Here is a 12,479-nt window from a genome sequence, read left to right on the forward strand (position 1 = left end):
CAAGATAATCCGAAACACAACAAAAACAAACTGCAAATGCATCCAGTTTGTAGAGTCACAAGCTTGATGTATTCATTACGTGCTAGAAATATGGGACCAAATTTTTAACTTTTGACAAAATGTAATACAATATAAGTGAATTTGTCCAAATACTTATTACACCTTCAAATGGCGGGACAAGATACGTAAAGTGCTTTCATTTCGAAACGATGAAACAGAAATGTATGAAAATACCCTCAAATAAAAGGTGACATTCTGAACTGTCGCCTCATATAACATGTTATCTCAAAATGCTGGCGTAAAGAGCCAAATTAAAAGTATTAGCTTCACTGTCCAAATAAATATGTAGGGGAGTGCACGTAATCCAAGCCTTCTTAGATAAACTACACTGCATGGCCAAATGTACGTAGATTATGGTTATACATCTTAACCAAACATGCAACTCCTGTAATGAAGCTGCCAAATTAAAAAAACGCATTTTCAAAAACATTTGTTTAAATGCAATTCGTGAGAGAACACCATTCTAAACAGTGTACCTGATGCTTGTGGTTCTATATATACACACTACATGACCAAAAGTATGTGGACACCTGCTTGCCGAACATCTCATTCCAAAATCATGGGCATTAATATGGAGTTGGTCCACCCTTTGCTGCTATAACAGCCTCCACTCTTCTGGGAAGGCTTTCCAGTAGATATTGGAACATTGCTGCGGGGACTTGCTTCCATTCAGTCACAAGAGCATTAGTGAGGTCGGGCACTGATGTTGGGCGATGAGGCCTGGCTCACAGTCAGTGTTCTAATTTATCCCAAAGGTGTTCGATGGGGTTGTGGTCAGGGCTCTGTGCAGGCCAGTCAAGTCCTTCCACACCAATCTTATTTCCTTATGGACCTTGCTTTGTGTACGGGGCATTGTCATGCTGAAACAGGAAAGGGCCTTCTCCAAACTGTTGCCACAAAGTATGCTGTAGGGTTAAGATTTCCCTTCACTGGAACTAGCCTGAACCATGAAAAACAGCCGCAGACCATTATTCCTCCTCCACCAAATTTTACAGTTGGCACTATGCATTCAGGCAGGTAGCGTTTTCCTGGCATCCGCCAAACACGGATTCGTCCGTAGGACTGCCAGATGGTGAAGCGTGATTCATCACTCCAGAGAACGTGTTTCCAATGCTCCAGAGTTCAATGGTGGGGAGATTTACACCACGCCAGCCGACGCTTGGCATTGCGCATGGTGATCTTAGGCTTGTGTGCGGCTGCTCGGCCATGTAAACCCATTTCATGAATCTCCCGACGAACAGTTATTGTGCTGATGTTGCTTCCAGAGGCAGTTTGGAACTCGGTAGTGAGTGTTTCAACCAAGGACAGACCATTTTTTCACGTTATGCGCTTCAGCAATCGGCGGCCCCGTTCTGTGAGCTTTTGTGTCCTCCCACTTTGCGGCTGAGCCGTTGTTGCTCCTAGACGTTTCCACTTCACAATAACATAATTTACAGTTGACCAGGCCAGCTCTAGTAGGGCAGACATTTAATGGAGTGACTTGTTGGAAAAGTGGCATCCTATGACGGTGCCACGTTGAAAGTCACGGAGCTCTTCAGTAAGGCCATTCTACTGCCAATGTTTGTCTATGGAGATTGCATGGCTGTGTGCTCGATTTTATACACCTGTCAGCAACGGGTGTGACTGAAATGGCCGAATCCACTAATTTGAAGGGGTGTACACATACTTTTGTATATATAGTTTATCTGTAGTGCTCAAGGCATTACAATATTTTTTCCAAACATGATTAAAGTCATACATAATTTGTTCATGTAATTTGTCATAACAAATAACAGAGAAATATCTTCAGTTTCTTTTTATCAATGAGCTGCTGGGAATTTTAGATTTCCATAATAAACAGAGGTTTGTTGATCTTTCACACTTTATGCCATAAAGTGAAGTAGCCGTTGCAGATGGAAATGCCACGAATAGAGCCGACCTGATTCCTTATTCTACATGTCGGAGAGGATGTTTGTTCTACATAGCACATTTCTATCTAAACGTTACCAAAATGTTGCATCCTGAAAAATTTACCCCTGTTCTTATGTCACTAGATTAGATTCTCCCCTCTTGCAATCTTGTCCAGAATCTCAAACTCCTGTTTCATTTTTTTCAACCCTATGATCCGATTGTCAAAGCCCGGCTTGTGTTCATCCTCCTCTGTTTTAATAAGCATGCTAATGTACTCTATAGTGGAGAGAGAACTTGACTTCAGCGCAATCTCGCTAAGCCTGCTGAGACAGTTGGAGCACAGGTTTGCCAAATGATTCAGCTTTTCCTGTTTCTTTCGTAATTCATCATCTAGTTTTTCCAGTATCTGCTTGTTGTCCAAGAACTTGCCCTGTGCCTTCATGAAGTTGTCCTTCATTTCTTGCACGGTCCTTTTCTCTGTCTTTGTTTCATATGTCCATAAGGCCCTTTCCCTATCGTGGGCAAGGTAAGAGCAGTTTCCCGGACACATGACACAGTTGCCATCATCATCCATCACTGCGCACGTTTTGACATCATCCTCATTAGGGAGAAAGCAGCTGGTGTGGCATGTGGACATGCATGTGTTACAGTTTGTAACAAAGCATTTTAATTTGGTTCTCTTCTCTACTTGAACCTCTACCTCTGTCTCAAAGTCTTTGTTGTCTTCCATGTTTTTTCCCTCCTTCTCCAGACACTGTTTGAGGTGTTGATTCTCATCACGCTTTGACAGAAGAACTGTGATTTGAGGGATCAGGTTTTTCAGGTGCTTCTCCAGACTCTCACGTTCTTCCAGCACTTTCTTGGTCAGGGTCAGATCTTTGCTCTCAATGTTTTCCAGGGCTTGGAAAAATTCCTTCATGTGCTTAATACCTGACTCCCAGAAAATTTGCTGTACCCCATCAAGAACATCAGATTCATCCGTTTTCTGAGTGTACAGAGATGAATTATTGAATTTGAAATGGATTGGTAGTCCCTCATTGTTTTTCCGACAGGGCAAATCTGCAGCTTTGATGGCCTCCAGCACAGGTATGGCTTTGCCATCAACAAATGTCACAAGCATCAAGATGTTTTCAGCAATGTCTTTTCCAAAGATGGACAGGATGGAGTCAAAAATGTATTTCTGGTGGGGAGTAAGACGTGGGTGGGATGAATTCACTATAAAGCCAACTGCATCAATGTGATCGATGCCTAAAGGGTTACACAAGAAATCCTTTAGCTGGCCTGTGATCAGTTTATCATGAGCCATTCCTCTGGTGTCTCCGAACCCTGGTGTGTCAATGATGGTCAGAGAATAAGGAATCTGAAAGCCTGGCTGGTTGTAGAGCTCGTATGACGTAACGACTGAAGTCTGACTCTCAGCCTGTGACTTGTTGGTCACCTCATGGATGAGCTTAAAGCGGTAACGGTCTTCCCACTTTACCCCAAGAATGTAGTTGATCATGACATTGACCAGAGTTGTTTTTCCTTCACCTGTGGCCCCCAGAAGCAATATCACCTTGTTATTCACTTGATCCGCTTTCTTCCCAAATGTGAACTGGTCAAAGCTCTCATTTTCTCCATATTTCCTTTGCAGATTAAGTCTATGGATTGAAGGGTTGCCTGTCTCCAACGGCTTTGATTGTTTAAGGAATCGGTTACTTTCTGCTCTTCTGGATTTGTTATTTAATGCCATTTTCTGAAAAATAAATCAGAACAGGGGTTACTACAGTGGTGGGAAAGAGGAAGGAGGAGGATTTGACTTGGCCATGCCTCCTCAACCTATGGTGATGCTATGGTGATTCTATACTAAAGATCCCGTTACATTTATGTGGAGCACTCCGATGTTGATCCTAGATTATTGATGTGTGAATTTATTAATCTATTGCTGCTGAATAATATTGCTGCTGCAGAAAACAAAACAGATTACTATGTTTTTCTCGATAGAGTTGGGCACATATTATTTTACTTTTTTTTAATTGCAAAAATATTTGTAGGTGTAGCCTACATTGTCATTGATTTCATACAAATTGCTAAACCCGACAGTACAGAAAAGTTCAACTCCTGTGAGCTTTCTTGACTGTCACATTTACAAGTACAGCACATGTTCTCAAATGTCAAGATACATAGCTTGAGACAATATGGAAATATGTTGGCCTGAATTTTTTTTTAAAGGAATTTTAAATATGAAATATTTTGGTGAAAATTGTGATTTGATGAGAAATTTGAAAATCAGGGATCGAAACACCTGCGGCTCTTCATGTGGCTACTGAAAAGCTCCTAATTTTTTATTTATTTAAAATTTTCATTCAGAAATATGTGAAAAGCTGTCAACGGGTGGCTACATTGAAGAATCTAAAATATATTTTTGACATTTTTTTGGTTACAACATGATTCCGTATGTGTTATTTCATTGTTTTGATGTCTTCACTATTATTCTACAATGTAGAAAAAGTGTAAAAAATAAAGACAAACCCTGGAATGAGTAGGTGTGTCCAAAATGTTGACTGGTACATTTACATTTACATTTACATTTACGTCATTTAGCAGACGCTCTTATCCAGAGCGACTGGTACTGTATATATATATATTATTAATTATACAAATATGTAAGAAATTATACAAAATGTTGTTGTAATAATTTCTTTCAATTGCAACCAATCTCTAGGCATATGAAATCAAGAAAACATATTTTCATCAAATCATCTTAGAAGTTGTTTACCTCTTCTGTAGAAATAAAGAACTACTGTGTTACTGCTTGCGGTCTTCTCTCGTAAACTGGTTGGATGTGAAGCTGTTTTGGTCCAGTGATGTAGATAATGTTGTCAGAAACGCACCAAGAACCCAAGAGTTCCACATGCAGAGACAATGGTTGCAAATACTGGCTCTCTCGTTCGAAACATACACAGGTTTATAATCTCAAAGACAATGAAAGATGTATATTGTTCTATGATATGAAAGTATATGATTAAACATGTTGTTCAATCAAAGTCATCACATTAGTCATCAACAGGAGGTTATATATATATATATATATATATATATAACCAATAGAGCCAGAAGGAAACGCAATACAGTACCGTACTGAATGACCTTACCCATTGTATAATAAATTTACCGTTTTTACAAGGTGATCATGTGTTCCTCTTGTGATCAAGCGGGAAAATATTACATTTTATTGTTTCATCCGCCTAGTCAGCTGTTTTGTTTATTGCTTTGTATGCAGTGCCTGGAGAAAGGAATAGCAAAGTAGTGACCTATGATATTCATTTAGACCTACACTACCAGCGTGTAATCATGAACATAGTTATCGCAGAGTTTCTGGCCTGATGGGTAATGTTAGGTTGCGTCAATCGAATCTGGTATTAGGATAAAAATCAGACCGTTTACTTTAGTTTCAGATCAATCGTTTAATTCTGCTCATATAATTGCATTGATAATATAAATGGTAAATATGATGTTCGTATATACGGGCTCACTGTGACACCACGCAGGGCACACAGAGAACTGAGTGTCACATCCTTTGTTCTTCTTTAAATACTCTGACAGAGATAGTTCCCGCTCACTGCTGGCCTGTCAGAGGGAGGATGAGCATGGTTTAAACTTACTCAATCTATCGTTGGCGTGCAGGCTGGTCCCAGCCTCGTGACGCACTTCCTGTACACTCTGAGCCCGTTATTGTATTTCAGTATCAAGTGGTTTCTCATGTGACTCTAGTTTGTGAAACTGCATGCCTCAACAGTTTTACCCCCTAATTAGCCACAGCTCAGCAGTTAGTCACATACACGGTCTCTTAGGACATAATATTCACACAAGCATGTAGCTTAACAAAACAATAGAACATATTGATACATGTGCTGATGTAAAAAGATAATTATACCTTACAGTAAGTTTTACATTATATTGTATTTCTGCATGTTCATACAGTAGATGTCAATCAAAAGTGCTTACTCTGTGGTAAGGACAATGTCATAAAGTTTATAATCACTTCACCTACCAGTCCATGGGCATTGAAAGCAGCAATGCAATGAAAGTCTCAATAAAAATAGCTGACTATGCAATAAGGTTGATGTAATAAAGTGTTGGTTTTATTATGTGATATAAATGCAGACTTTTTTTTTTTTTTTAGGAGGCAAGGTATCATAACCTCCCTCTGTACACATACTGTGCATGTGCAGTCATCATCTTCTCTGAGCGCTCTGTCAAAAACGGTAATATACATCACTGGGCAGCTCCCCTGGCTTCTTGGTGTCTTTCTAACCACATACCCACTGACTAACACAGCAGGGACCCACATCCAGACAGCTTATAAAAGAGGACAGTAAGGTAGGCTATATAGAGTTATTTATTCCCTACAGAATATTTAACTTTTTTTGTTTCATTTGATGCATGCTATTTATTACCTCTAAATTCAGATTTTTTGTTGTTGTTATTCAAAACAATAAAAATATGCCAAATGAACTGCCCTGTTAGTCAAAAAGGAAATTGATGTTCACAAGTGTATTGAATATAGTGTAATATTCTCTTTTTTAAACATAGTATTAGTTTTCTTTTTTATCTCATCTCAAATAACCTGTTGCAGTTAAGTCAAACCTTTAAAATCTTCAAGAAAAGAAAATGGGTCAACAACCTACAATACATACCACTACATACGTAGAGGACCATGAATCACGACAACGGGCAGAGAAGGCAGAAGAGAAATGCAAAAGTCTCCAAGACGAGAAAGTGAGAATGGAAACAGAACAACAGATGGTCAAAGAACAAAATCAAGAGCTCGAGAGGCAGAAACAAATATTAATTGAATCCCAAAGAAATAAGGAAGAAGATGAAAGGACCAGGATGTATAAACACCTGAAAGCAGCAAAATAAGAAGATAACTGTAGACAGCGTCTAAGGTTGATTACTGAATAACACTGAACTTGTCATTTAACGAATGAGGTTGCAACTACGGTACACTTTCAAAATCATACAATGTAGGAGTTCACTTGTTTTTTTTGCATACATACAATTGTTGCTGTTTTCTTTCCTTTCTGTATTTTCTATTAAACTTATTTTGCAATTGGCCTATAGGATTATTCAAGAAAGTATAATTAAATGTTATTTAGTAGGCTCATTGCGTATGATTATGTACATCCCTAATACATTTAATATAGACATGATTGTAATAGCCTCTGGGGGTAAATTCCTACAACAGAAGACATGAGAAAAATATTTGAATTCATTACATTTTTTAAATTAAATAATAAAAAAGTCATTTAATTTTTTTTAAGAGGAATATACATGTTAAATGTGTAAGTAAAGTATAACAAAGCCAGTCATCCAGTGACAAGTTACTAATTATTCGGTGAATTTTGATTAATTTCCATTACAATTATCTGCTTAAAAGTGTAGTTTATGTCAACCATGCACATTTTATACATTTCAAAATACTAACGACTGTTAATGGCTAGCCGACTTAAATCCTGTTTCATCATGACACATCCCACACAACCCATGTCGCTCATGAAATACACTGAACAAAAAATATAAACGTGTTTCATGAGCTGAAATAAAAGATCCCAAAAATGTTCTATAGCTTATTTCTCAAATTGTGTTCACAAGTTTGTTTACATCCCTGTTGGTGAACATTTTTTATTTGCCAAGATAATCCATCCACCTCATAGGTGTGGCATATCAAGAAGCTGATTACACAGGTGAACTTTGTGCTAAGGTGAACTTTGATAAAAGGCCACTAAAATGTGCAGTTTTGCCACACAACACAATGCCACAGATGTCTCAAGTTGAGGGAGCATGCAATTGGCATGAAGACTGCAGGAATGTCTACCAAAATTGTTTCCAGAGAATTGTGTTAATTTCTCTACCATAAGCCACCTGTTTTCAGAGAATTTGTCAGTACGTCCAAACACCCTCACAACCGCAGACCACGTGTATGGAGTCGTGTGGGTGAGCAGTTTGTTGACATCAACATTGTGAACAAAGTGCCCCATGGTGGGGTTATGGTATGGGCAGGCATAAGATACAGACAACACAATTGCATTTTAGCGATGGCAATTTCAATGCACAGAGATACCGTGACGAGATCCTGAGGCCCAGTGTTGTGCCATTCATCCGCCGCCATCACCTCATGTTTCAACATAATGCACGGCCCCATGTTGCAAGGATACGTACACAATTCCTGGAAGCTGAAAATGTCCCAGATTTTCCATGTCCTACATGTCACCCATTGAGCATGTTTGGGATGGTTTGGATAGACGTGTTACAGTTCCCATCAATATCCAGCAACTTCACACAGCCATTGAAGAGGAGTGGGACAACATTCCACAATCAAGAGCCTGATCAACTCTATGCGAAGGAGATGTGTTGCACTGCATGAGGCAAATGGTGGTCACACCAGATACTGACTGGTTCTCTTATCCATGCCCCTACCTTTAAGTTATGTGACCAACAGATGCATATCTGTATTTCCGGTCACATAAAATCCATAGATTAAGGCCTAATTTATTTATTTTAATTAACTGATTTCCTTACATGAACTGTAACTGAGTAAATTCTAAATTGTTGCATTTATATTTTTGATCAGTATAACATCATAGTTGCTCATCTGACTATCTGCATCAAGAGTGTTCACCAGATTTATTCATGCACAACTGCCTATAAACATTTGGCACAACAGAAAAAGACCAATGTAAAAACAGGAAGATTTAATGAAGTTTGAAAAGGCAAACACCATTACTATCAAGTATGAAGGTAAGACTCAGATACAGACCATGTCGAATAAACAATAGTTTAATGATCCAATAGGGGCAGGCAATGGACAGGTCAAGGCAGGCAGGGGTTAGTAACCAGAGGTGAGGCAATGGTACCGGACGGCAGGCAGGCTCAGGATCAGGGTAAGCAGAGGTCAAAAATCCAGCGGGGCAAAGGTACAGGTCCATAGGCACGGTCAGGGGCAGGCAGAGTGGTCAGGCAGGCGGGCTCGGAACCAGGACAGGCAAGGGTCAAAACCAGGAGGGCGAGAAAAGAGAGACTGGGAAAAAGCAAGAGCTGAGAAACAAAACGCTGGTTGACTTGACAAACAAGACGAATTGGCAACAGACAAACAGAGAACACAGGTATACAATTGAAGTTTACATACACTTAGGTTGGAGTCATTAAAACTCGTTTTTCAACCACTACACAAATTTCTTGTTAATGAAAGAAATAAAAGCTGAAATAAATAATTCTCTCTACTATTATTCTGACATTTCACATTCTTAAAATAAAGTGGTGATCCTAACTGATCTAAGACTGGGAATTTTTACTAGGATTAAATGTCAGGATTTGTGAAAAACTGAGTTTAAATGTATTTGGCTAAGGTGTATGTAAACTTCCGACTTCAACTGGATGTTTGTGGGTGTAGAGATGGTTTGTTTGATAGAGCAATTGGACGTCTTTCAGCTATATTCCGATTGGTGGTTTCATTGTCTCATGTCAGAATTAGAATTTCATCCATGTTTCGCCAATGTCAAATTTCAAACTTGTTGCAAACGTCAAAAAGTTAAGGTTACGTTTAAGTTTAGGCATTAACTCAGAATTTTATTTTAGGGTTAAGTTTAGGCCTTAACTACAAAAGCTTAAGGTAAGGAATAAGGTTTGGCATAGGCTTAAAACAAAAATCTCAAAAACAACTTTCAATCACTGGATTTTAACTTGCAGCCATTGGATTCAGCGGCAGATGCCTACGCCATCTCTGTCCACATTGTCCTAGAAAAACCTACTTGAAGGTAACAGCGCTCACTGTACTTTGCTCCGTTCATCATTTCCTCGATCCTGACTAATCTCCCAGTCCCTGCCGCTAAAAAACATCCCCACATGATGATGCCGCCTCCACCATGCTTCACCGTATGGATGGTGCCAGGTTTCCTCCAAACATGACGCTTGGAATTCAGGCCAAAGAGTTCAGGCCATCTGAGATTCCTTTAGCTGCCTTTTGGCAAACTCCAAACAGGCTGTCGTGTGCCTTTTTGCGGAGAAGTGGCTTCCGTCTGGCCACTCTACTCCACTCTGATTGGTGGAGTGCTGCAGAGATGGTTGTCCCCTTGATTCATACCTCTTGACTTTTTCCACATTTTGTTATGTTAATTTTAGAATAAGGTGTGTAAAGTAACAAAATGTGGAAAAAGTGAAGGGGTCTGAATACTGTCCGAATGCACTGTAGTGTCTTACAGGTGTTTTGCCACCACAAGCTGCCAGAACAGCTTCAATGCTCCTTGACATAGATTCTACTTGTGGACCTAAACCATGATAGGAAAATGCACCGTACACCATGACATTATTTGTAGCCCTCATTTACTCAAGTGTTTCCTTGAGTATATATATATAGCTTGTTGCATTGTGGCGATAGACATATAATCCCTAGAAGGGGTTTGGAAAATCTTACCCTGGCAATTTGACTGTTAAACTCAAGGGTACACTAGCAATGGACGCCAGTCCTGACTTGGGAACGGCCATCTATGGATTGTACACTGAACGAAAATATTTGTCCCATGTTTTAAGAGCTGAAATAAAATATCCAATCAATTTTCCATATGCACAAAAAGCTAATTTCCCTCTAAATTTGTGCACAAATTTGTTTACATGCCTGTTAGTGAGCATTTCTCCTTTGCCAAGATAATCCATCCACCTGACAGGTGTGGCATATCAAAAAGCTGATTAAACAGTATAATGATTACACAGGTGCACCTTGTGCTGGGGGACAATAAAAAGGCCAATTTAAAATGTGTAATTTTGTCACAACACAAACCACAGATGTCTCAAGTTGAGGGAATGTGCAATTGGAATGCTGACCTCAGGAATGTCCACCAGTGCTATTGCCAGAGAATTCAATGGCCATTTCTCTACCATAAGCTGCTTCCATTGTCATTTTAGAGAATTTGGCAGTACGTCTAACCGGCTTCACAACCGCAGACCACGTGTAACCATGCCAGTCTAGGACCACCACATCCATATTCTTCACCTGCAGGATCATCTGAGACCAGCCACCCAGACAGCTGATGAAACTGAGGCTGTGCACAACACAATAATTTCTGCACAAACTTTCAGAAACCGTCTCAGGGAAGCTCATCAGCGTGCTCATCATCCTCACCAGGGTCTTAACCTGACTGCAGTTCAGCGTTGTAACCGACTTCAGTGGGAAAATGCTCACCTTCAATGGCCACTGGCACGCTAGAGAAGTATGCCCTTCACAGACTAATCCCAGTTTCAAATGTACCGGGCAGATGGCAAACAGCGAGAATGGCGTAGTGTGGGCGAGTGGTTTGCTGATGTCAACATTGTGAGCAGAGCGCCCCATGGTGGTGGTGGGTTTATGGTACGGGCAGGCATAAGCTATGGAGAATGAACACAATTGCATTTTATCGATGGCAATTTGAATGCACAGAGATACCATGACGAAATTGTGAGGCCCATTATCATGCCATTCATCCACTGCCATCACCTAATGTTTCAGCATGATAATGCACAGCCCCACGTCGCAAGGATCTGGACACAATTCCTGGAAGCCGAAAATGTTCCAGTTCTTCCATAGCCTGCATTCTCACCAGACACATCAGACATTGAGCATGTTTGGGATGCTCTGGCTGGATGTGTTCCAGGTCCCGTGTCACACCCTGATCTCTTTCACCTGTCTTAATGATTGTCTCCATCCCCCTCCAGGTGTCGCCCATCTTCCCCATTATCCCATGTGTGTTTATACCTGTGTTCTCTGTTTGTCTGTTGCCAGTTCATCTTGTTTGTCAAAGTCAACCAGCATTTTTTGTCTCGGTTCCTGCTTTTCCCAGTCTCTCCTTTTCTCGCCCTCCTGGTTTTGACCCTTGCCTGTCCTGACTCTGACCCTGCCTGCCTGACCACTCTGCCTGCCCCTGACCCTGAGCCTGCCTGCCGACCTGTACCTTTGCCCCACCTCTGGACTATTGACCTCTGCCTACCCTGAGCCTGCCTGCCGTCCAGTACTTCTGCCCCACCTCTGGTTTTCTGATACCCGCCTGCCTTGACCTGTCTATTGCCTGCCCCTGTTGGATTATTAAGCCATTGTTTATTCGATGTAGTCTGCATCTGTGTCTTAACTTCATATCTGATATCCAGCAACTTCGCACAGCCTTTGAAAAGGAGTGGAACCACGTTCCACAGGCCACAGTCAACAGCCTGATCCCCTCTATGGGAAGGCGATGTGTCGCGCTGCAAAGGTGCATATCTGTATTCCCAGTCATGTGAAATCCATAGATTAGAGCCTCATTTATTAATTTCAGTTGACTGACTTCCATATATGAACTGTAACTCAGTAAAGTCTGAAATTGTTGCATGTTGCGTTTATATTTTTGTTCAGTATATTTCTATGGCTGGATGCAACTGTCGGTTTGCCTTTTGCCGATTTCAAAATACAATCCTGGGAAAAATGTATAATTTGGAAAGCAAATTCCTATTGCTGAAAATAGATTACTAATCTGTATGTAGAA

General features: G+C 40.4%; 1 protein-coding gene across 1 annotated transcript; it reads right to left on the reverse strand.

Moving 5' to 3' along the window:
- Nucleotides 1-1,672: 1,672 nt before the first annotated feature.
- LOC115153865 (uncharacterized) lies at nt 1,673-4,843 on the reverse strand. The gene is made up of 2 exons (XM_029699486.1): nt 4,709-4,843; nt 1,673-3,685 (listed from the first exon to the last, which is right to left on the reverse strand). Exon 2 carries the CDS (start codon nt 3,680-3,682, stop codon nt 2,090-2,092), a length of 1,593 nt encoding a protein of 530 aa, XP_029555346.1. The 5' UTR covers nt 3,683-3,685; nt 4,709-4,843; the 3' UTR covers nt 1,673-2,089.
- Nucleotides 4,844-12,479: the final 7,636 nt, after the last annotated feature.

The sequence above is a fragment of the Salmo trutta genome, chromosome 19 (assembly GCF_901001165.1).
Source record: "Salmo trutta chromosome 19, fSalTru1.1, whole genome shotgun sequence".
NCBI classification, from domain to species: Eukaryota; Metazoa; Chordata; class Actinopteri; order Salmoniformes; family Salmonidae; genus Salmo; species Salmo trutta.